The sequence below is a fragment of the Octopus bimaculoides genome, chromosome 16 (assembly GCF_046866305.1).
Source record: "Octopus bimaculoides isolate indiv1 chromosome 16, ASM4686630v1, whole genome shotgun sequence".
NCBI lineage: Eukaryota > Metazoa > Mollusca > Cephalopoda > Octopoda > Octopodidae > Octopus > Octopus bimaculoides.
This window is the reverse complement of record NC_142943.1, coordinates 2,737,659-2,765,437: the sequence shown is the minus strand read 5'-3', so window position 1 is coordinate 2,765,437 and position 27,779 is coordinate 2,737,659. Positions and strand designations below refer to the sequence as shown.

Here is a 27,779-nt window from a genome sequence, read left to right as displayed (position 1 = left end):
ACATTCCTTAATAAAATTGCCTTAACAGACAACAGTTCTCATAATATATTTACTGCTTTACATAAGCAGAAACGCAAATGTATTTATGCATTAGATGTAGACAAAAGCTTTTAACTTTAATTGATGAATTCCATCGGATGACAATATTTGTATTGCCTGATATAGTTATTTCATAATTTATTAAGCAGTTCAAGCTGTATAATTTATTTATATTTCTTTTACATGAAGATGTTTTCGTTGATTTAATTATCTTTTGTGCCTGAGACCAAGTAAAATGTTTTAACTTCTGAACTTCAACCAACAATTTTGTCCAATATTTGCCCAAAATATCCATCACCATGGCACAAATGTATGCGACAAATTTAAAATTGCAGCAACAACTTAATTCTCACCACTTTTTCATGAAATATTTTTAAAAATTTCATTTAAATAAAAAAATATAATAACTTGAACATTTCCTTATTTAGTGTTAATTTCCTACAGAACATAACAGTATCACCTGAATGAAATAGCTGGATACAAGTTTCATAATATCACAACATTTATTCTACTCTACTTCATATTTATTTGCATACATTTATCACAACTCATTTATACTGTCTTCAAATAGTGACAATAGTTTGCCAGAAAATATTAGAAATTTTAATGAAACACTTGGATTTTCTAAGAACATTATCTATAATCTCTTTGTTAATATTTAAAATATTCCTTGAGTTTTTTGTCTTGGATTTGTAAGTATTTAATGGTATTATGTCTCATTACTTCTAACTTGACCAACATCAGCTCATTTAATACAAAAAAACAAAAATTTCTTGAATATAATTCATAATAAAGAAATGTTTTATTATTTTAATCAAATGATAAATTTCGTCGTTAATTACAGAAGCCATCAACTGATTGCTAAATTTCTCTTTTGATAAGTGACATAAAAATGGACAAATTCGTTAATCTCTATTTTCGAATTCTCTTCTCACTCAGATTTAAAATGTTGATTATATTAGATTTCTTTTTACCCTGTTCAGGTTCAGTAGTTTTGATTATTTACATTTCCAGATGCTGTCATTTAACTCCTTAATTAACATAGATACATAGTAATGTATATTCTGTCTTGTCCAACATCAATCCTTAGCTTAACAGAACTAAAGTGCAACAATTTAATGTCTTCATAATGACTCAATAGTTCTTAATAATTCTAATTATGCACACAATTAACGAGTAACAATTCCATTTGCATACTATTATGAAGTGCTTCCAAGTAGACCCACACACTGAGGATATGTGTATGTGTGTGTAAATAAATGACAGTAAAAATTAGTGAATATATATATATATATATATATATACATATATATATATATATATAGTTATAATTTATTTGGACAATTAATTTCAATGATATGATGCTAATATTATAAATGACTTCCTTCTCCTTCTCTAGAACATGATTTACAGCAGGTATATAATTACTATTGCAACATTATATTAGAAATATTACTGACATTTCCTGCATGGGGAAAAATACTCTTGTCTATCAATCACTGAGATGAGATGGAAAATTAAAGATATACGTCTTTCTTTGAAAGCTATTTTTTAGATCTATTTCTTTAGATTAAAACAAAACTTCAAATGAAACTATTTATCATAGTTCACTGGTCAATTCATTGTAAATTAAGCTTTTATAAATTTAAACAAATATGAAACATGAATGATGTTGAATATATTTTGTTTTTATTTTCTAGCTAATTAAAATATGCAAATATGTTTGTTAGACTTACGCCATGCACATCAGTACACAAAAGTTTATTGTGTCTTGTTCCCTGTCCACACAGTCTTTCAGAACTGTCAAGAGAACAAATATTAGATGAAGTAAGATTCCAAGAATAGCAGGGACCTGGATCACAGGGTTGAGTTTCTGTAACAGTGGGACACTTGGCATTTCCTCCGTTCGGTGTGGATATACTTTTAAGTGTTCTTTCTCTATAACCTAAAATTTAAAAAAAAATTGCATTTAGTTGGTTTTGACAGTTAATTTGTATAAAAACAACAAAATCATTAAGTGAAACTTTTCTTATATTTAGTTGTTTTTTTTTTCCAATGGTAATAATCTCTACTCTGAGCCCCTTTATACCAGTGGTTCTCAACCACTACACTAATAAGGACCTTTCTTATTCTAAAGAATTTTCCCTATGAGCTTGGATATTTCAAAGATTTCTTCTCAGTCCGCTGATTTGATCAATAACAAACTAGCTTTGCCAGTTTCATCTTTTAATTAAAATATGTCAAGGAATAAATATGGAAACAACTAATATATTTTACACAGTAATCTTTTAAAATTTAATACACAGATTATTCCCTTACCCCCACCCCTCCACTATTAACTTTGCAGACATCCAGGATTGATGGGCCCCAAATTCTGAGTCACCCTTTTGTATTTATCTGTAGGTCTTTAGATTTGAATCATTTCAATTACCTCGATGGAGATTGGAGCCTGGTGTAGCCATCTGGTTTCACCAGTCCTCAGTCAAATCGTCCAGCCCATGCTAGCATGGAAAGCGGACGTTAAACGATGATGATGATGAGATTAATATATGTAAATGAAGGAATAGTTCTTTACTTTGGTTTCCTTGATGACAATTACTGACTGCCTGATATTATTTGGCCCTTTTAATCTATACAATATGCCAAAGAGTTAGTTTTTGAATGGACACACACACACACTAAAACAGAAACACCTAATCTGCTAAGGCTGCTATTCTATGACTAAAACTAGATTTTGAATATTTATGGAGACCAGTAATTGTGTTCAGTGTACAGATTTCAATAATAATAATAATAATGTTAGAAGCTTCTTAGCTCTTTCCCGCTCTACCCACCTTTAGAGCAGTACAAGAAGTTAAATGTTAATGTATTCTAATGGTGTTTCTTTATTTTGTTGGGTTTTGTCATCACTGATTAGTTTAATACTTTTAAATGCAGTTATTTCTGAGGCTGGTAACAACACATCTTTTAGAAATATTGAATTTTTTCTTTTCTCTTATCAACATATCTATATTTCTACTTTCATCTCTTATCAGTATTTGAAACTGCAAAGTTCTCAAGACTTTGAAACGAAAGTGTCATTTTCGGCTGCAGGAAGTGAGCAGCTGATACGGTAGTGACACATCCAGCAACAAGCTGTTAGATACATTAGATGTGGTGATGGAGACGATATTTTTTTTTATCATTTCATTATATGTAAACCCCCACACTTTGTCTGTCTTTGCCCTTGTGGCAAATAAATGAAGTTATTATTATTAAGTTGGTGAGCTGGCAGAATCATTAACATGGTGGACAAAATGCTTAGCAGTATTTCGTCTGTGGTTACATTCTGAGTTCAAATTCCGCTGAGGTCGACTTTGCTTTCATCCTTTCAGGGTCGATAAATTAATTACCAGTTGCGCATGGGGTCAATCTAATCAACTGCCCCCACCAAAATTCATGTTTATATGTTTCTTTGAATATGTATGTAAATGTATACACACACAGATATATATATATATATATATAATTAACATAATATGGTAAAAATTCGATATTAATTAATATCAATTTAATACCAGGAAACTAGCACATTAAAAGAATCAGAAGTTTCAGGAAAAATTTTTTTCGAGATCCTAAGAAGATTATAGTACCTGTGTATATAAGATTGACCAGTAACCGGTCTGTCAATATGCTAGAAGAAGATCACTTTAAAATTCTCAAATAAGGATTCAGCGGAGCAAAAACAGGCGGGCGAGACCAATATATATAGATAGATATGCACACACATGTGTATGTGTTTATATGTTTATAAATACATACATATATATATATATATATATATATATATATATATATATATCTTTACATACATGTATGTAAAGATTTATACAAGACAATGGGAAAATAAATTACAACATTGGTTTCTGTGCTGTTGTGCCAGCTTTAAGTAGTGGAGTTTTTATTATTATACCATTACCATTATTTTATGAATAATTACATAAATAAATATGATTCAGGAAGAGTCCTGTACTGGTATGTGTGTGAATATGTGTATGTATGGATATATATGTATATATACATGTATGTATGTGTGTGTATATATACATATATGTGAGTGCGTGTATACATACATGTGTGTCTGTATATATGTATTTGTGTGTATGTATACACATGCACACACTTAACTACATTGTGTGGATTGCGTCTCTTTCTCTTCTAATTGGAATTGAAGTTAAATAAAACACTACTACCACTGTTTCTGCAAGAAGAATCTCTTAAAACAATAGTCATATTTCTCCTGTCCAGTTAGAAAATATCTCGTTTTTCTTTTCCACTTAAGAGGAGCCAGTGAAGAAAAATGAGGTAATTAGTAAGTGTATTTGTCTTTATCTTTAAAACTCTGTCAGGAATAGACTTTATTAGAGAAGAAAGAGAGAGAGGTGGGGAATACAGAAAAGGCAGGTGATTGTTTTATTTTTGTTTTCATTTCTCATGAAAGAAAACATTTTTCGTTTTGTTTTGTCTTTTTGTTTTCATTGACAATTTCTTTCTCTTTTGTAAATTAGATTTTTGAAGCAGACAAATCATATAACATTAAGAGCTTCAGGGTAAATAATAACTCTTTTCACTAAGTTTATTATTATTATTATTGTTGTTGTTGTTGTCATCACATTGAGGGCAGTGTAGAGCAAAATTGGTTGAGAATAGTACACGAAATGCATTGAGGCATCCAAGTATGTCATTTCGTGTTCTGAGTTCAACTCTTGCTAAGATTGCATTTACTTCACATTTATGTAGGGTTGCATCAAAGACCACTTTCACACATAAATACAACCAACTGGCAGAGGCATTGAATGAGGAAGGACTGTAGGACATGTGTTTCTGCATTCTTATTCTTCATCAGCTACAGACATGTTGTCTTTAAGGAGGATTTCTCTTTCAAGATAGTTACTGTAGCAAATATCTTAACATGTTTGAATGAATGTGAATGTATTAAATATACACAGCTTGTAGAATGAACATTTGAATCGTATGTAGTTTACCTTTGGTTACTGACTGAATGTATGCTCTCTTGTACTCCTAGCTCACTCAATGCTCTTTCCAAACGTTGTACTTCAAGACCTCAAGAGAGCATTCATTTGTGTGTTCAGTTTTACTCACATGATCTCTCTCTCTCTCTCCCTCTTTCTGCCCTACACACACACACTCTTACTCTTTCTCTGATGAGTTCATCATGTATGTTTTGAGAGAAACAAATTATATATTTTTTATATTTGGTTTAGAAATAAAAAATAAATTGTATTTATTGTGCTTTAACAGGATTGAACACTTTGGTTTCGTTGAGGTTTTACTTGTGTTCACAAACAAGTAAACTACATTAATACATGCGCACACACACATGCACACACACACACACACACACACACACACACACACACACACATATGTAAATATATGTGTGGCTATGTAAAATTTCTTAGACAATCTCTTCTAGATGCTTCAAAGATTATATAGTATTAGAGATATGCTAAAGGAGTACTACTTAAAACGAGTTCCCACAACCAATAAAGCTTCTCCCTTTTACACATCCTATGTAAATGAGTATTGATTGAGAGTTATACAAAATATTTTCTTGACAATTTAGCGAACATTGATAATTACTTGATCAGTTAACTAAGCCATAATAGCAGCAATGTCTTTGACAACTATTGTTGTATTTGTATAGGATATTAATTTCATTGCATCCAAAAACATAATCTTGCTCACCTCACTGTCTACAATGAAATCTTTGCAATGTATACTAGATATCGATATTCAAATATGATTGATCATTTTTCATTTCCTCCGAATAACTGAAGTTCTTTCCAAAAGAACATAGACTATAAATTTGCAGCTAAATAACATACTTCTACTGATTATTTATTAACTGCAAGAGCAAAGAAATGGAAACCATTACATATATATATATATATATATATATATATATATAATCATCTGGATAACAACCTTATAACTTCAAGACAACAGAACTGGAAACCACACACATTCAATATCATCTGGATAATAATTTTATAGCATGCTTTACAAATCTCCTCTATGGGTATTGGCTACCATATGCTTTCATGTAGCAGGAATATATATTTGCTGATAGCTTGGTGTGAACAAAAATTTGGAAGGAACTATGCTATTAAAGACAGATATTACTGAAATATTTAGAAGATATTTAGATTAGATGAGCTAAGTCTCCATGATGATCTAATAAAAATATCTGAAAGTATAAATAATTAAACACCCATTTTAGCCAAGGCACCAACAATTATCAAATCTAAGGGACTTTTAGACCAACATTAAAAATTTACGGAATGTGGCAGGCTGATTGTATGAATATTTGGATTTCTTTCTAAATATGAGAACAGCTTGCCGCACTACATAACTGGTATTTATTTTATAGGATGATGATAGGCAAAGTTAAACTCCGACTATAAAAAATACCATGAAATATGGCAAATGATTTTTGTCTGACGTTCTACCAATTCCGTCAAGCCACTGGCTTCAAAATAACTTTTATGTTAATATTAACATAATATAATCTATTTTCAGCTCAAGCAATGAAGAATATTGATCTTTTAAAAATTACTTTCGTTTTAACATTTCATAGATAAAAATGTTTCTCAGAAACATAATTCTCTCAAAGAAATATCTTGATTAAATGAATAATCATAACGAAACTATAATTGATATTGTAATGAAGCTGTACAACAGTTTTGGAAATAAACTTGCCAGACAGTTGGAATTGTAGAAATATAAGAATGAATTTTATTTACACGTTGAAGCTCTTCCTGATTGATATACGTAATATTCTTCAAATGTTAATGTATATTTCTATTAAATTTTACTTTTAAGGATTTCCTTAAAAACCACTTCAGAATTCAATAAATGTAGTATATCACATATACATGTGAAATATATTACATATTTTCTGTTAAAGTTTTTCAAATTGTTCAAATTGCATTAAAAATCTACCAGATTCTTTGAAAATAGATAACTTTTGGTTTACTTTTTAATGATTATTTTATGCTACTCACAGTTAGTTGACTTTTTTTAAATCAGATATATCCATTAATGGGTTATTACAGTTGCAGTTATGACATCTATGCTTTATCCAAAAGGTATATGAACATCAAAATATGTTAACTGCAAATCAAACCAACGTCAAAGACATGGCTTACACGAGGCTTATCACATACATTAAAGAATTTGCGTGTAGCCTTTATGTTTGAATAATGCATGTGTGACTGCAGTATTGAAGCTAAATTATAGATTTGAGGCTGATATTTTCTAACAGCTTGTCTGTAGAACTGTGTGTATCTCTCATCATGAAGCTAAAGCATAAACAGCCATCTTTTATAAAGAGAACTTCACAGGAAACAAATATAATATATTAATCTAATTGAGCTGTGTACGTATCAATAATTTACATAGGCGAAATTTGTATTTCAATTAAATTCCCCTTTAATTATTCAGCTCCACAATAAAGAAATTTCTTTTTTAATAGCAGTGTAAAAGAATGCACAGAAATGAGAAATTTGAAATTACTATTTCATTGAAATGTTATTGATAATATGAAACTGTGATGAAGAAAAAAATATTTTTGATTGCATTTAAATTTCCAAAGAATTCTCAATTAGGGTTCACTTTCTTTCAATGAAAGTAAAACTGTTAATACTGTAGCAATGTTCCACCCCAATCCCACCACACACTCTCCACTTTCTCTCTCTCTCTCTCTCAAAAGTATACTTATTCACAAAACATGTATGAATGTTCAGAAATATCTTTCAACATTCCCATTGTAATTTTTCTGTAAAAGTAAAAATGCATTACCTGAGTAAGGTTGTCGCTTTTTGCGATGAAGCTGATCTCCAATGCAAGAAATAGATTTACATTTACTCCAAGCACTCCATTCGGATGCCAAGCATCGTGCTCGGCATTCGATATGGCAGACTTTTGATAATGACGGCTTTGACTCTTTGCAATTACTTTCTGCTACTGGAACTTGCTTATTATCATCTGTAAAAGACACAAACAGATATAAAGTAGTAAAATATACTTTCAATATTTATCTTCACCTCAGTAGTTCACTCATATATGTGTGCAATAATTGTATAATAGTATTAATTTAGTCTAAAACTAATGAATATTGATGTGGCTGTCACTATTTATTATTTGTGTGTGTGCATGTATATATATATATATATATATACACACAGACACACACACATACACACACACACACACATATATATACATACATATATATATACACATATATATATATATATATATATACATATATACATACATATATATATATATATACTACACATATATACATACACATATATATATATATATACAAATTATATATATATACATACATATATATATATATATATACATACACACATATATACATACATATATATATACATATATATATACACACATATATCAGACTGGAGCCTGGTGTTGCCATCCGGTTTCACCAGTCCTCAGTCAAATCGTCCAACCCATGCTAGCATGGAAAGCGGACGTTAAACGATGATGATGATGATGATGATGATATACATACATATGTATATATATATATGAATATACACACACACACACACATATATATATAATATACATACATGAGTATACTGACTCAAACGCACGTCTGTAAGTGATAAGAGTAATAAAACAAAGGCTCCTCCTGACCAATTAGAATTCATATATTGATCAAGATTTTAATTAAACATTTTAAAAATTTTGTTGTATTTTCCTAAACAGTTTTAATTGTAAACTTTGGAAGAAAAAAAAAAGACAGAGAACAAATATTGATTTTTCTTCCTCCCACTAAATCAATTAAAATTTGATATACAGGTCAACCAAGTTTGGTGTTACACCTTAAGAATATGTGACTACATAAACCAAACTTAGTCATTTTGTACAGCAATTTTAGATTACAGTTGTTCTAAATTATTCTGCCATTCTTGCAGCTTGTGATGAAGAAAAAAAAAAGCCGTTCTTATAGAATTTAGAAATGGATTATAGATAAAGTGTGCAAGATAGGAATTTGTTTATTTTTTACATTCATTTGTATTTCTTTTCAAAATTTTTTTGATGTAATTATAAATTACAATTGATATAGTATTTGTAAAACTCAGTTACAGCTAATCTAAATTTAATCAGGAAAAATGAAAACAGTTTAAGAAAATCAAACTGAAAAACAAAATGAAAAGCAGGAAAAACAAACAGGTGTTGTAGAAAATTCTAGAAACTGTTTATACTATATTAAGGATAGGTCAGTGATAGTATTAATGTCTTGAGTTTTAACATTAGTTGATGAAAGTATCTCAAAATGATAGATGGAAGATACATATATAATTGTCAAAATTAACAATTTAAATATCTAAACGTTGGAAAGAAATTTGTTTATGAAATAGCATAAGAACTTTGAATATATATACATACTTACACAATGATATTTATGTGCAGATGTGTGTGTGAGAATGTGTGCATGCATGCGTAGATGTGTGTGTATTTGATTGTGTGTATATATAATATCATTTACTATACACAGTTTTTAAATATGATCTACTAATAGTTTCATGCTGTGGAAACAATAATTAAGCAGATTTATATAACATGCCTTGTATCTCCAAGCAATTCTTCAATTCCAATACACATGGTTTGTCCTATTTTAAAAACAGGACACTGGTCTATTAAAAAGACAAGAAGGAAGTTAACGCAAAAAGTGGAACAAGGAAACAAAATGTGAATGTAAACGAAAAGAAAAAGGAAGGAAAGAAAGCCAAGAGTTGCATCCTTTTATCTATTGAAATGACAATCATGTATAGCTGGTGTAGAATAATTTAATGAGGAGGCGATAACTGCTCAATGTGGAGAGGGTGATGTCTTCCAGTTCAACAAGAGAAATGTGTCCATATGCTTACAGTTGGTAAAACTTTTGAACTGGAGGACACTACCCTCTCCAGATTGAACTTTGCAGACTTTGGCCTCTTCTACACCAACTAATAATGATTTTAATGGACAAAGTGGTGGTGCAATTCTTAGTTATCTTGCCTTTTCTTTATTTTTCTATTTTTATTCAACTGTTGTTTTCTTGTTCCACTTTTCACATCAACCTTCTTTTTGTCCTTATGTTTTCTTATCGAGCAGTGTCCTGTTTTTCAAATGGGACCAACCATGTTTACTGAGCCTAAAGGATTGCTTGGAGACACAAGACAGTTTATGTAAATTTGTGGAATTATTTGTGTTTCCACACCATTAAACTATTAGTAGGCTGTATTTAAAAACTGTGTATATTAAGTGATATTTATCTCTTTCTAGAATTAACAAACTCTGAATATAGGAAGAGTTTTAGGTAGTGATACCTTACATTTTGCTACCTCAGAGTAGGAACCTTTTAAAGACAAGAACAAAGAAAACTCATTTTTTATGGGCTGTATTTTAGCTAGATTTGTTGTGAAATTTTGAATTTAAGAAAGAGTTAAAACATTTTAAATCAATGTTGAAAATGAGTTTCCTAAGAATTTCTGCCCCGTTATATAAATTCCTTTTAAACTGTTGAAAAATGAAGTGATACAATTGGAGCAGTAAAATAAAGATTAAACTTTTTTGTTACATTCATCAAAAACAGAAAAGACTGCATTGGTATGGGTATGTAATATGAATGGATAAATGCAACCTTATAAAGAAATGCCAATTGCTTAATGTGGTCGGAACCTGTGCGATAGGGAGATCCAGAAAAATGTAGGGCAAAGTAGTGAAGGTTGATGTTCAAATGATGAGTCTGAATCAAGATAGTGATATTAGTTAATGAAGAAGATTAATTACATGATGAAATTTGATGAGCATGGTGAAATAAATAAGTAATCTCATTTCTCAGCATTTAGATAAGTATTAAGTACACTAGCAACATGAACAAGGAAAGCAGATATAGATTTAGAAGTCAGCTTCTGAAGTATATTTACTCGAAAAGTAAATTGTCACAACAATGTATAAAAGCTGATGATTCATATAAAGACAGCTTTGCTGATATCAAAGTTCGATATATCAAAAAAATAAGTCTTCAATAATTGTAATAGGAAGACAATGTAATGTAACAATTGAAATGAAAACTACAGTGAAATGCCACAATTCTGGTAATTGGTATAGAAAATTTTGCAATGATGTCTGTTACTATAGAAGGTTAAAAAAGCAAACAAACGAAAACCTTACATATATAATGGAACTGTAGTGTTACTAATCCGAACAACTATAAATGGAAGTTGAGTTTATTGTGGGGCGCAGGCACAGAATAGTAATACTAATTACATGTATTATGATAAAAGAAAAACTAATTTTGATATAAGTAATGTTAAAAGTTATAATAAGAACTAGTATCACTGGTGACCATGATATTGTTGAGTAGAGTAATAGAGGGAGAATTATGTAGATCTGATCCTCAATAGACATTAATTAAGAAATTACTTTTATTTTTATTTTTTGGTTTTGGTACAGAACTACATCAATTATCAGATAAGATGTTTTGTTTTATTCTCCATCTCTTGCTGAATTCAGACCATTTATTGATTGATTATTGATCTTTTTTTATATTTCCAATTAGAGTGAATAACCTTCAGCTTTCTACTTGCCAGTTGGTTGGTAGTAATTCTACAGAAGGATTAGATTGCTGTTTTACACAAGTAACAATTGATGTAATTAGCAAAACAAATAGGCAAGTTATCAATGAGTTTTATCAAGGACAAATGCAAAAAGAAAATGTGTTAAATGTTCCTAGACTAATCCTTCAACCATAATTCCAATATCAAAAGAAATGGTATGCTGATGATGCCACCCAATTCACTCAGTACAAAAGTATTTTCTTCAGATTTCCAGTTACATAATATGAGAAGATTTATAGCAGTTGAACTCTTATTTCAGACATGATCAAAGAACAGCTAAGATCTCATATTAATTAAATAGCTGAGACATGCCCTTTTTCCTGTCTCTTTTTTATTTGTTTGTAAGCCCCTTCACTCTTATCTGTGGTTCCATCTCTCTCCAGGTCTTCAGGCTGATGCTTAGGTTAGTTTATAAAACTCATAACTCATACAACATAATGTCAAATTTCTTTAAATAGTCTAACAAAGAATTTCATAGATCTATTTAAGTGGCAATGTATCCAGTTAATTCTAAAAAATATGTTTCTTGGTCAGTAAACAATTTTCTTTATCTCTCTTTTTTTTTTTTTTTTTCATTCATACATTTGTTTTCCGATGCTTGTAGGGCTTTGGTGACAAGTGATTTTGAAGCTGGATGCTTTTCCCATCACTGATACTCATCTGTTTCTTCAGTAAGAGATTTTGATATTTTACAGGTGTTCAAAAGCACTGAATGACCAACCATAATGCCAGTGTCAGCACTGTTTTTACTCAGTCACGTGCAAAATATCAACATTTACAAACATTTGAACATGCATGCCCACACACACACAAATGTATGCACATAGTTATGCCTAAATTCTTCCAAAATAGTAGTTACTTCCTGGTGAGAAATGTAGCAGATAATTTTCTAAATAAAAATGTGTGAAAAACTTTCTCAAACCCTCAATCAAAATATCAGTAACCTTCTCTTCATAAACCATGTGTAAGGTTATTTTTGCATTTTTATTTAATAACTTGTATTTCTAATAACAGTGTTTTCACTCATGTCACCTATGCCTTATGGATTTACTCTTCTAAATATTTTTCATTGATGTAATAATGGATGTAATTAGATTATCGAAATTTATTATATGAGTGTAAACTATTTTGCATGTACCATTAAGCAAAAGTAATATTCTTGCATTGACATAACCAAAACCACTGATAGCCTCTGGTGATAAACCTTTGAGCTAAGTTCCCCACTTCTTGGTATTAACTCTTGGAAAGGAAATTCCTGTCAGACTGTTCCATTGCACTGACGTGACAACCTCTGATACACATTCCATAAAATCTGACGTACTTCAAATTTTAGTCATATCCCCAGTCTCCCCACTGTCTGTAACTACTGGTCTTTTTGCTGCTATTTCTAACTAATAAAATGCACACATTTGTGCTAGCTTCTTTAATATTCCATTCACAGTCATTATTCCTCAGATGTCTTAAAGACCTCTCACCATATAATACTCTGCTTTCTTTACCTCTGAAGTAGAAAGCTAAATATACTCTATGACCCAGGCTACTATACCTATTGCCTCTCCTCCACTCATAATCCATACCACCTCACCCATCACAATATTATTAATCCCTTTTCTAAATTCTAAGTCAGCATCACAGATATCTAGCATTTCCTTCTTATCAATGAAGCCTATACAACTCCAAGTTAGCCATTAGTCTTATCACCATGGCAAAGCCAACAATTTCATGGGTACTGTCCCTCTTCTTTCAGTTAATTAATGAAAAACAAAGTGTTAAACATTTTAATTCATTAAATTATTGATAATCCCAGGCAATTACAAGCCAATTAGTCTACTTATTACTGCTTATTTTAGCATTTTATACATTTTCTAATTAAAATCAATGGAATATTACCATGTTCAAAGAAAATTAGTCAAGTGATAAAAATTTGAAACATTTCCTGTATATTCCACTATAGCATGCAATGTATGAGTCACACCTAGCCTCACAGCTTTGGTAAGTTCTATGAAGAGCAATAGATTTTAACTTGAACTGAAAACTATGTTTTGTTAGTAAAGTTTATTTGCCAACAGAATGTGGCAGTCCTATAAAGGACAGTGCCACTGTTGTTTAAGCCCCAGTAACATTGTCCTTTACAGGACCACCACATTATGCTGGCAAATAAACTTTACTATTTGGTACTGTTACTCTATATCTCTCGCTGAGAGATTTAAAACAACTTATATTTTGTTAATTTGAAGTAAACTTGAAATTAAAAAGGAAAGGTGATGGTTAGAAGTCTTTAATCAAAATTCTACCATAAAATGAAACAGTTGCAGTTCAAAATAATATCAAGTTAGAGTTAGTAGTTAAATGAGGGTGTATTTTTTAATGTATGTTAGAATTTAAAATAGGAATCAGTGATACTAACATATATTCAATGTGAAACATAAGATTAGGAATTACTCAAAAGCCATTTAATCATTAAGCAATGTAGATAAGTACTAGGTGAGTGCTGTGGTCAATGTGCTTGACTCTATCCCTCCCCACAAAATCCAGGCCTTGTGCCTATAGTAGAAAAGATTGTTATTATTATAATTATTATTATTGTTATTATTATTATTATTATAATTATATGCCAAGGTCAACTTTGCCTTTCATCCTTTCGGGTTTTTTAAAAATAAATACCAGTTAAGCGCTGGGGTTGATGCCATTGACTTACACCTCACACAAAATTACTGGCCTTGACCAAAATGTGGGGCCATTATTATTATTATTATTATTATTATTATTATTATTATTATTATTTGTAATTTAGGCACAAACCAGTAATTCTGAGGGTAGGTGTTAGTTACTTCTATTCCACTGACCCAGTATTTCACTGGTACTTTATTTATCAGCTTCTACAGGATTAAGGACAAAGTTGATCATAGCGGGATTTCAACTTATATACCACAAGGTATTTTGCTTGATATGCTAATAATTCTCTGACTCCTCTTTCTTAAGAAATGTCTAACTAATAAACATTTCTAACCTGAAATGCTGCTAATTGCATGGATCTGGTTCATTTCCATAGTGTCACTTTCTCCTTTGTTCTTCCTTCTCTCCAACTTCAACCTTCTACTCTTAAAACTTCATATTAACCAACGACTTTTACATCTTGCTGTTTATACTCATCATTACATATATCAGTTTCTAATTTAAGCACAAAGCCAGCAATGTTGAAACACAGAGCTACACAATACCATCAGCACGCTGTAATTAACTCATACTTATTTCACCTAACCCCCTTCTGGCAAGGATAACATATGATAGAAACATCAATTTATGTTTTATCTCTGTGATTTAAACATTGGAAATTGTAGAATGATATTAAAAATACCGTAAATTTATTTTCAAAAGAAAAAATTTGAACTATCAAGCAACAATATCTATTTTGGTGAAATGTGTGTATTCCTAGTAGTGTTGTTTGCTGTATGGTTAGTTTAAATATATATTAGTATTGTAGTATTTTGGTGGTTAGTTATAGCGATGGGTACTGTGTTACATGGTAAACCTACACCTCTCTATAAGCATTACTAAAAAACAAATAAGCATTGACACTTTAAGCTATTTCTGTCCATAATTTGGCTTCTACATGATTAAATCTTTGTTTCTGAGTGTGTATTATTGGATTTGAAAACAAATTATGACCAGATTATATCATGATATAGCAAGAACAGAATTATTATAAAGAAAATCACTCACTTTTCACTCCTTATTTTTGGCAGTTTCCCATTATTCTGCCATCTAGCCAGCACGTGGAATGTGCAATGCTATCTTGGAAAAACTGCCACAATATTTCATAACAGGAGACAGAAAAAATTAGTTTCCTATTATGATCCATGATTATATTATTGAGTTCAATATATATATATATATATATATATATGTACACACACACATGCATATAGTGCGTGTGTGTCTGAGTGTAGCCATCACTGAGCACAAGCAGACTATATACACCTCTGATTGAATATAAGACAACTAATATAGATGTAACACTGATTGGATTACATTTATACAAATGTATGTCTTGTATAGCTACATGACTGTGTTAAGTGTATATCAATGTCGGCCTCATACAATTGAGGTGGCATAAAATGTATATTGCTATATCTTGTATAGTTATAGGATTGAATTACATCTATATCAATATCAATGTTACAAAACAACATGTTTGAGTTGAATGTATGTTTGTATGCAGATATCCAATTGGTTGAGCTTTTAGAGTGTCAAAGAGATTGTTTTGCTGTTGAAATCCTGCCAAACTCAACTTTGACTTTCTTCCTTTCAGACATAAAGTACGGGGATCACCTTTTCTCCTTCTGTAGCTCTTTCTTTCTCTTTGTCTCTTCCTTTTCTTTTGGAAAAAAACAGTCTGTGGTCTTGTCTGGAAAAGGACAGGTTCTGCTAGGACTAAAAATACTCAAGACAAAGCCATATGCTAAGATATGACTCTGTCAAATAGTTAAGGACTCATGGTAGGGCATATATTCATATGAAATTTATATTAATATACCTTATATAGCTCCATGATTGTGCCAAACTGTGGCTTATATAGCTAAGCGGGTGTGGCATCATTGTTATATATAACTACATGGTTGAGTTAGCATGTATCTTATAGAGCTACATAGTTGGTTGGTTAAGATGTTTGCTTTTCAATCATAAGTTTCTTGATTTGAGCTCACCATATGGTACTTTGGAAAAGTGTTTTTACTAGCATAGTGTCAGATTGAGTCATTTGGTTGTGAAAACAGTGAAGAAGGACCCTGGGGGAACTGTAGCTGTGATTCAAAGACTCAGCTTCTCACCCAGTGTCACATAGAGTTTGCCTAAAGATCACATCTAAAGAAACATACCTGAGGGTGTACAATGGGTACTCAAGGTCTTCAGATACAGCACAATATGTAAAGAGAGTCCTGTGGATTGGACCAACTGAAATATTCATTCGTTGAAATCAGAATGACTATCCATTCATGCAGTATAAGTCCCTATTAAATATTAGCAATAACTAAACTAAACATTGGCTATTTAGTTCAGTTATTCATGTTTTGTGTTAATATCACCCATCGTTTTTGGATATATGAATACCAGTAATATATACAGCTTGATTTAATTGGCAATGCATTCCTCTACAGAGTAATCTTCCGTTTCATCAAAAGAAATCAATAGCAGTGATGTTTCTACAAGTGGAACAAAACAAATTGCACGATTCTGAAATATCAAATATATCCGAGTGTGTAAATACCCTATATAAATTGTACAGGCAAAGTTGTTATGCAAAAATTAAACATCCATAATTTCATAAATTCATAAGATGAATCGGAATATAAAACTATTTAGCATGAATAACTACCGAATCTATAATTAACTTTTGTTGTGCTACACACATTTATTGATTTTGAATTGATAAGAATGAGTTGCATTTCAATAATTTCGTTTTACTCAGAAATACAGCTACTCAGTAATTATTTCCTGGTAAAATGTTTACAATAATGGCACTATTAGTTCTTATTAAGTAATTCAATGTCCTTTGATATCATTCAACAGACTGTTTTGGTACAAATGTGGAGCAAGTTCCTTCTGGTCAGAGAAGCTTGCAGAATTTATGATACACACACGCATGCACACACACATACACACACATGTATGTAAGTGTTCTTTTATATTTTGCTAGAAATGGTTTTATTTTATTGAAGAAAGCATTTCGGTGTATGCACATTCAAATATAATTTTAATCATTATAATAATTCACATAAATTAGTTTGAGCACATTGCCTTAAACAAATACAGTGTCAAAGAGTAAAGCGTATGTATATTTATAAGCGCATATACATAATTTACATGCATATATTTATATGCAAATGCAATAATGTTTGTGTGTGTGTGTGTAAGTGTGTATATGTGTGTGTGTATACTCACACACACAAACATGTGTATATGCATGCATTTATAAATATTCATAAGAGTTATTACCAGGAAAACTATTTTAACTTCTAGTGGTATATTTGGATGCTGTACAGTATAGTGCAAGATCAAAATGAAGAAATGAATCGAAATATATTATTTTCTTTCCTCTCTTCCATGCTGTGTTATGAGTGCATTCCAGCCAATGTTTATCTCATAAGTCTATACATGCAGAGACACCTTCATAGCTTCCACCGGTTTATGTCTTTAACACTCAATCATATTTTAAACACTTTTGCATTCGCATTTTCATTTGAATAAATGTTGCACATCAAACAAGACACAACCCATTCTTCTCCAGCATCTGTAAGATCCTCCTTCGTACTCAGCACATAGACCTCATTGCTATTCATTGTCACACATTCAGAATATTCCAAAGAAAACTGTTCTTGAAAGTTGAAACACGCATAAAAACACAAATGTTTTTCATGAAGAATTAAGGGAAATGTTCCAAATATGGAAATTGTGCTTTGAATGAAAAAAGCCTAAAAGTTTTAGCTAACAAGAAAGAATACAGAACTTTTACTATCTTTTGAGAAGTGGCTGTGGTGAATATGCTGAAGATGGAAACTGTGGGTACATAAAATAGGAAGTAACAATCAGGTTGGCTGAGAATAAGGACTTCATATGTTGCAAGTGAATATGAGGAGTTATTATCATCATTGTTTCATGTTCACTTTTCCACTCTTGTTTCGGCTAGATGGAATCCATTGAAGCAGATTTTCTTTGGCTGGATGGTCTTCGAGTTGCTGAGTCTTATCTGTTTTCAAGCAAAGTAATATTTCCCAATGGCCAGACATGATTTTCATGAAAGACTGGAAATGAACTACACTTGTATGATGGTAATGTTTCTTTAGAATCAGCACATGAGGCCAAGACAAAGACACACACACACACATGATGGGCTTCATTCAGTTTCCATCTTACCAAATTTACAAATATGATTTTGGCTGGCCCAGAGCTATAGTAGATAGTGGACACTTGCCCAAGGTGGTGTGCAGTGGGACTGAACTGAAGACTACATGAATGGGAAGCAAACCTCAAATCCACACAGCCACATCTGTTCCTATTAGTGCAATGAAATTCTATCAACTGACTGAAAGCCCACCTCCACAAGAAATCGTTGACTCTTCTGTTACCTAGCTGACATAATTAGCAATGAAGGTGGATTTTAAAGAAGTGTAGACGACACTGTCAGTACAGGCTAGAAGGTCAGGGAGTTATAACTTCCCCTGACGGCAAAGTGTTTCTCTCTGTGGGTGAAGATAAGATTGTAAAGATGGGGATGAATGAACTGCAAGGTTGCATGGTAGTGCAAAATGGCCGTTGGATATGTAGGATGTGTGACGGCAGCAAAGGAGCTCTTCTGGATGTGTAAGGGTTAGCTTGCATGGAATGTGCTAAGGAAAACACTGGGTACAGGAAGAATCGGAAGAAAAAAGAACTCCACTGGTATGCACGTATGATGTCTATGATGGATGAGAGCTGGAAGAAGTACTAAGCAATACAGGTCTAAGGAACCGGTGAAATTCAAGTAATCTGAGGATTACTAAGCATTTCGCCTGGTGCGCTAACGATTCTGCCAGCTCACTGCCTTAAATGATAATAATAATAATGATTATGGTAAATAGTGGTAATGATGTCAATAATAGTGGGAAACAAATGTTAAGAACTTTGAGAAAAAATTCTTCTTCTCAGAAACATCTTTTACAAATAATTTCAAACCAATAGTTATTATGGAAAAAAACTCCACCAAAACAGCTCTTTAAAAAATCACATTCTTGAAGAGTGTTTCTTTTTTTTTTTAACAAAAAATACTTTGTAAAACATCAGAAATAAATGATAAAAAAATTTGGAAAAAATCAATAAGACTATTTTTTTTAGATAGAGAATTTGTGCTGGAAAATAGTGGTAATATAAAAATGCAAGGGTTTTATAGACTTGGAAAGTGGGGTAAAGGTGGGGGTGGATGTAATGATGCAATAATGAGACTAAATTGGAGATATTCTGATTATAATGAATAAAACAGTAATGATGAATGCAATAGCTCATATAAAATAATATTGGTGCTGACAGTAAAAGGTGATTAAGAGGCTGAACATGTAAAGGTTAAAAAGGGAGGGGGTGCCTATTCCAGATATGTAGATATGTGTATGTACACACACACACAGTGAATGCTCTTATGGTTCAGGGGACCATCTTAGAGAGGTGGGATTAAAGAAATGTTAAGATTAAGATAGATGTAGAAAGAATTAAGCAAATTAGGGATTCTAATGATCTCTGGATATTTTGTCTTGTTTTATGTATGGAATGCTGGAGAATATTGGGAGGTTGGCAGCCTGGTTTTAAAAATTATTTTGACCTCCTGTGTGTGAGTGAATGTGTATATAAGAAGTAAAACTCAATATCTCAGTATGTGTGTGTGTGTGTGTGTGTGTGTGTGTGTGTGTGTGTGTGTGTGTGTGTGTATATATATATATATATATATATATATATATATATATATATCTTTTTCACTAGCCAAAAGTTACACTGGACCAAGTTTGGGCATGGCATTTCATATGTATGTGTCTGTGTGTATATATCTGGGATGGTCAAATCATGAATTTTTAACCATGAATATATGTGAATGGTGGAAATATGCTGGCTGAGCTTTTTTTTTTTTTTTTTATCACAGTATAAAGGTTACGAAAGAAAAGATATTCAACCTTTATAATAATTCATTGGCCAAGAATTGATACCAGCAGTACAAGTGCTGTGAGGACAACTTTTCTTACTTCTGTGAGAAGGAGGAACAGCAATCCAACTATTTCAAATAAATTCAAATATAAAATTCTAATGATTCTTTTTCATTTCTGCCTCTTCTATTTTAGTTTTCTACTCTCTGACTTTCTAACCATGTTTCCCCATTCAAGTTGTAACCAGGTAGACACATATAAGTTTATAAGGATATGTCATTTGCCTAGGGAATATTATTTTCAATGCTCTCTTTCAAAATATGCTGCAGTGAGTCACATACATTTGAAAGTGACAACAAATGGGAAAATTTATTTGATGTCTCTTCTTCATCTTTCACTACGTCTCACATTTCTCGTTTCACAAAGTTCATTGTTGCACTACCTGCTTAAAATAATACTGATATCACCTATTAACTCAATAATTTATATTATTTTACTTCATGATGAAGTCCCCACCACCACCATCTCCACTAACACAGAATCAAGCAACAGAAACAGTTTGAAACAATAATGCTTGAGTAAGGCATCGTTCTTTAGTGCTGTGAGTTAGAATGATTAGATGTAGAGAGATTAAAGAAATCTAAGAATGATAGGATGTAGAGAGATTAAAGAAATCTAAGAATGATAGGATGTAGAGGGGTTAAAATTGAAGGTCAGCAAGGATAACAAAAGAATCTCAGACGACTGAACTCATGGTCAAGAAGGTTAAAATAAACGTTTGGATGCATGGGGATGTGTGGGACTGGTCACAGATGGCCTCATGAGCCTGGCCCTGATCGCACTCTTGTCATGTATATACTTAGTTTTTATAGTCTTTGGATACCATTACTGTCCCATAACTTTCAATAGCATCCTCTTCCATAGGTTTTACCCACTTCAAGCATTTGGCTCTTCATTACACAACTGACATCTTTCATACGCATCACATGCTCAAACCTGACTAGTTTTCTCTGCCCACAACGTCTTAGTCTTCTTGAATCCAGATTTCAATTCGATTTATTTGTGCATCATTATTCGTGCATACTACCATTACACATCCATTGAAGCTAGCTTGTTTCCCTACTTTCTATCCATCACAAATATTCCACATCTGACTGCTTTGCATTACACTCTGTACACAAGCGTCATACAAAAAACTCTCTTACTCAGAAAGAGAGAAACTCTGGCTACTATATTTCCAGAACATTCATCTCCGCTGTTCATTATGTCACCTATGTAACAAGAAGCTATTGACAACTTTCAGGTAACACGCCAGACATTTGATGGAATTCATTTTCTATTTATTTTTACTGTTAATTACTTTTTGTATCTGCTAGACATAGTTACAATGGGATAACATGTAGGCTAGCAGAGATGTTTACCTTTTCTACTTGCTTGTGTGTTATTCCACCTCAACTCTTATCCATCCATATGTTACTTTGTGTACACCACACTGAATTTCTACCAACTCCTCTCCTGCATATCAAGCATGGATGTTTCCCTGATGGATGTAAGATCCTAGCTTCTTTCCTACTTTCTAAAACTACCCTTTACAAAGTTTTCTTTGAGGTATTTTAATATTTGGCTTTGCTTCCTTGTCCAGAATTTCTTCTGTAAATCTTCTATAGTATTATTAATTGACTCAAACTTTGCAAACCAATATTCCAAGCATGCTAGGCAAGTAATAGATTATCCAAATAAGATATCTTTTGAAAGTCATATTAGGATATTAATCATGGCATTTAAAAAAAAGGGACTCAATTTTAATGAAAAAGCATTTTATTTAATCAAATTTTTGGCAGGATAAATAATTAAATGTGAGGAATATTTATGTATTTATTTTAATGCTGGCCAATCTAATATTTTCTCCATAATACTGAAGAATATAATGCTTGTAAATTCACACAAAATTGGATGTCAGCTCATTATATACATGAGGGAGAAATAAACAACACATAATTATTCACTTCTTTCATATGTTATTTATTTTTTTTTTTTATGTTAAGCAATTTTTAAAAGTTTTTTCTCTTTAATTCTCTTCAAAGCATTTACAATGATCAGCATTTTAAAATTTCATTATTGATTGGCAACAGCAACAAATACTTTCAATCGACTAACATTACAATAAAATCCTCTGTGGATCCATGCAGTTTTACACATGGATCATTACCACATGTATTTTATGGACATGATGATAATTCATCATTATAGAAGTTGAATTATTCAGAAAGTTTTCAAAATTTAATAAAATCATTAAAGCACTTTCTTCTAATCCCTCTTACACAACCATTATTTAAGGTTTAAAATCAGCGAAGGATGCAATTTTAGTGTTTCTTTCACAATTATGTTCTTTATTTAATATTTTTTTCCCCCCATTAAAATTTGTAATTCAAAAACATTTAATGTTTACTAGAAAGGAAATTAGGGAACTCCACATCTAAATAATTTGGAAATAAAGAAATGCATGAACTAGAAGTAGACTTAATGTCAAATGAAAGAAAATTAATTTAAGGTTAATGCAAATGATGTAAAGCTAATTTTTGAACAAAGAATGTTTTATGTTGGGTTTCGAAGAAATGAAGAGGCACAGGTGTGGCTGTGTAGTAAGAAACTTGCTTCCTAAACACATGATTCTGTGTTCAGTCCTGCTGCATAGCAAGCATTTTCTGCTATAGCCTTGGGCCGACCAAAGCCTTGTCAGTGGATTTGGTAGACAGGAACTGAAAGGAGCTTGTTGTGTATTTATGCCCCACCATGTTTTTTTCTAATTTCCTCCTTATTCATTGAAAACATTCCAAGTCATCACCACCATCATTATCAATCAACAGTATCCAACAAGCCAGAAGATTACACCAAGCTCCAGTGTCTGCTTTGGAATGGGTTCTAGAGCTGGATGCCCTTTCTTGTGCCAACTACTTTAGATGGTACTGGGAGTTACTTTTATGATACTGGCACTAGCAAGGTTGCCAAGTAACTCATAAGATAAAAGAGAGGCACCCCACTTTAATTGAATAAAAACACTGTGGTTCCTATGATTTCAAAATCAAATGATGGTTAACCCTCCCAACCTCTGTTCTCTTAAATGGCATACACTTTATTCTCTGCCAGAGTACACATCTGCACTAAATTTACTCTAGTCTTCATGTTATCTCTCATCTATGGTAAAGATTTTCATTGAAATCTTTCATATTTCAGCTAATGTAAATCTCACGTACGTCTCTGTTGTTGTTTCCGTTGACTTCTTTCATATCATAAAACAACATTTCTAAAGTCTTCCATGACCAAATAAGTTTATGAATTTAAATAATTCTATATTAATATAATAATACAGACACAAATTACATATTTATTGATTCAGCAAACCTTCATCATACTTTAATTTATAAAATCTTAACTACACATTCTTCATGATATTTTTAAGAAACTTCTTTTTTTTTTTTCAGTGTCTTTTATTGATTAGTTTGGTAATGATAGGCTTTTCAACATGAGCATCATATCATTATTTAGTATTGTATTAATATAAATACTATATTAAATCAATGATGATCACATCTAGTCTAGCTAAAGCAGAGTATGTGTGTATGGTGAGGCTTTTAATTACTACTTTGCTTTAAACCACTTTTACTGTTTTTACAATATACATACATGTACTTAAAGATATGTGTTTTTTACAATAAGCTTCATATTGTATGAGTAAGCATATCAAAGGTGGAGGTGGTGGGGAGTGTGTTGTAAAGATTATTTGTACCACATATCTGTTTATCCTATGTGTACTCAATGATTCAATTAAAAAATGTAAGTGAATGAGTTTCGGTCTGTTTCTAAGTGCTCACTGGAAACTATTTTATGCATGCATGTATATATGTGTGTATGCATGCATGTATGTATGTGTATATGTGATTGTATGAGTATCTATGTTTGAAGGTGTGTAGTTAGGTAGGTAAGAAGGTAGAGAGAGTTTGATTGCTAAAGAGAAAGGTAGAGAGAGGGGGGAAGGCAGAGAAACATAGAAAGAAGTGGATAAGTAGGGAGAGAGGTAGGTAGAGAGAAAGGGAGAATAGGGAGATGTGGATAGATAGGTAGAGAAGCAGCAAAGTGAGTGGGTAGAGAGAGAGAGGTAGTTAGGTAAATAGAGAAAGAGGTAGATCGATAGTCGTTGCTTGTGAGTCTACGTGAATGTTTCTGAGGAGTTGTTAAAGGTCTCTCAATGAAAGCAGGGTGTTTTAGAAATAAGTGCAGATTTCATTTCTCATTAAATAATGTAAGTTTCTTATTCTTATTACATTCAATAGCCAAACAATCTTCATAAATTCTCAGGCAGAAACTAGCACGCATCCTTTTATTTCAATAGTGCTAATTAATTTTTTTTTTATTGGTAATTCTTAAGAAATTCTAAAATTAACATACAACATACATTTCCCTTACATTATTCAAATGTTTCACAAACATCTGAAACTCAATATTTTTCCTTCTAATACTTTCATGGAAATTAGAGGACTTTTTAATCTGAGCATCTGTAAATGTTTTTTGATTGTTGCAGTCGCTTGTAACTAACTTTAAGCAGGTTCTCTCAATGTGTTGGTATTATCAATGCTGTGGCAATAATAACCAACAACTGTGAGCAGACTCACAGTCATCGCCATCTGCACAACTCTAATGGAGCCTGACATTCATTGTAATCCAAGCCACTAATAAATTGCTTCACATAACATGCATTCCTGACTATAGTAATTATGAAATTGTGACAACACCAGGGACAAATCATTAGCTATTTGGTTAATTACAACCAACATGCATTATGAACTAATTGATTAATATGAAATAGAATATCTGTGCAAGATACAGCTGGGTAAAAACAAGCATTACATAAAAAGTTCTTAAATTACTTTTTCCTTGTTCTTTATTGTTTGTTGAGTCTACAGATAGGAAAAGAATATGTGGCCTGTGTAGCCTCCCTGAGACTAATGACGACATTGATGTTGCCAATGTTCACTTTGATCCATTATGAGTCAACATTTACGGTTAAGACATAAGCCAGGACAGAGTTCTGGGAGGGTTGCCAAGTATGGGGGAAGAAGCACTGAATATAGTTGGTTGACAAGTATGGGGAGAAACGACAGAGGGACCTGGTGGGGTCGCAGACAACAACATACCTAATTTGACATTATGAATCATGAAATTTAAAATGTGTCAAAAGGGAACATAGCTAGTGACATGGTACATGCAATAAATCTACCAAAACTGGCATCACTTTTCCAAAACCATTGAAGAGTAAAAGGAAAAGAAAATGAGAACAGTTAATATTTCCAATTTTCCCTCGAATTTTCCTTAAAATTGTATTTTCATTTACTTTTTTAATATTTATATGTAAATAGTTATCTTGAAAAGAAAAATAAAAGAATGTTTTTGATAATATATATATATATATATATATATGCACACACACATACACACATATGCACATATACATACACACACACACACACGCATATATATATATATATATATATATATATATATATACGTATATATGTGTATATATATATATATATATATATATATATATACATAATATGATAGGCTTATTTTCTGGAAAATATTTCATTTGTACTTCTAGACACTTAAAACTTCAGATGAAAGGTGAAAGAAACGGTACACAGGAATGTCTTTAAAAAGTGTAATCAGTTTTAGAGTTAGAACCCCATTATTATAATTGGTTCCATGCATAAAGGTTACATGTTCATATTTAGCTGAAGGTATTTCATTATGTTTTTGAACTATGCACTATACTGTACTCTACATATACTCTACATGGCTAAAACTTTACACCTCATTAAGAAATTATCATCTCAAAATTATTATACTCAAATGCTCTCATTGTTATTCAAAACGACCAAGATAACAGCATAAGGGCTGAATGGTTTCTAAGTTTAGAGTATCGCAGTTCAGAGTTAAAATGTTACTCTAGTCTCTAAATTTCAATCATGAGATTCCCTGTATAAAGTCCTTCACAAATGGACTCTATTTAACTTTACAGCAGTTGATGATGCTATTAGACCCTGCTTAACCCAATTGATTAAACCATTGACTTGTGTACACAAATTCATCCTTATTCCTTTACCAATCGCAGACTCTTGGATGTATATAGCTCTGTTATGAGACATCTGTCTTTCATGCTCTTTTAATTGAAAGTGGTATTATTTGAACAACTGTTCCAACTATGGCAAAGTTGGTATCAAAAGTATCCATCCATGTTATAACATTTAGATTTTAAATCTAAAAATAGCAAATATAATTTTCTAAGTTGACATTTTCCTAATTCAGTTCCATTTTGCTGGTCATTTTTATTTTTAAATATTTTCTTCTCTATTGAACTTTCTTACACCATTGGTTCTTGGTAATTTTTTAAAGGTTAGGAACAAAATGCAAAAAATATTTTTAGAAATAGTCATTTTTATTGGATTTACTTTGTGAAATATGTGCAAAGGAAGATTTAACAAATATTTTTACATTTTCATATTTACCAGAAATTTCTTTAAAATATTAACATAAAATACGAAATAATAAACATTTTTTATTTTCGTATTATTTGAGATTTTGATAAATATAATTATTTACTAACTTCTGAAAAGTAAAACAATTATTCTTTGTTGTTGATTATATGGTGCAAATCATTATAATAATCTTTGTATAAGTTCATAATATGAATGCTTGATGTTTGGTGCTGACAGAAAAAGATTTGATAAAAGAAATGAAACATTTTGGAGTTGATCTGTGTTAGTCTTCTATACTATATTCTACTTTGTAAGCATATATATATATATATATATATATATATATATATATATTTACACACACACACATTTGGACAAAAATTACTTAATGCTATGGTAATTCTGCATTTGGAGTCTAGTTGTCTGTTATATTGTAGTTTCTTTGACATCAAGCCAGTTGGTTTATGAGACAGGAAAAAAAAAATTTAGCTTGAAGTCAAGAAAGCTCCCATGTGTAACTGTTAAGATCAGCCCAAATAAATCTCTCTCCCTCCCTCTCTCTCTCCCTGCCTTCCTGTCTACCGGCCTGTTTATATATTAGATATAGCTAAAAGCATTAATTTGGCAGAGTTGGTAGAGTGTCAGAAAAATTCATCTTTTGGTATTTCTTCCGACTGTTTGCATTCTGAGTTCAAATTCTGCCAAGGTCAACTTTGTCGTTGATCCCTCTCGGATCCATAAAATATATTCCATTCAAGTATTGGGGTTGATGTAGTTGACAAGCCCTTTCCCACAAAATTGCAAGCAAAAATACCAGAATTAGAAACAATATA

General features: G+C 31.5%; 1 protein-coding gene across 36 annotated transcripts in view; it reads right to left on the bottom strand.

Annotated features, from left to right (window-relative positions):
* Positions 1 to 27,779, bottom strand: part of LOC106878639 (thrombospondin type-1 domain-containing protein 7A) — a 1,055,067-nt gene that overhangs the window by 136,924 nt on the left and 890,364 nt on the right. For all 36 annotated transcript variants that reach the window (XR_008265800.2, XR_016244537.1, XR_008265799.2 and 33 more), the window contains 2 exons: positions 7,903 to 8,088; positions 1,776 to 1,984 (listed from right to left, as the gene is read on the bottom strand). Coding sequence is in view for 29 of the 36 variants with exons in the window: in XM_089364004.1 (XP_089220130.1) it covers positions 1,776 to 1,984; positions 7,903 to 8,088 (395 nt within the window). In the remaining 7 variants the exon portion in view is untranslated. The remainder of the gene's footprint in view (positions 1 to 1,775; positions 1,985 to 7,902; positions 8,089 to 27,779) is intronic.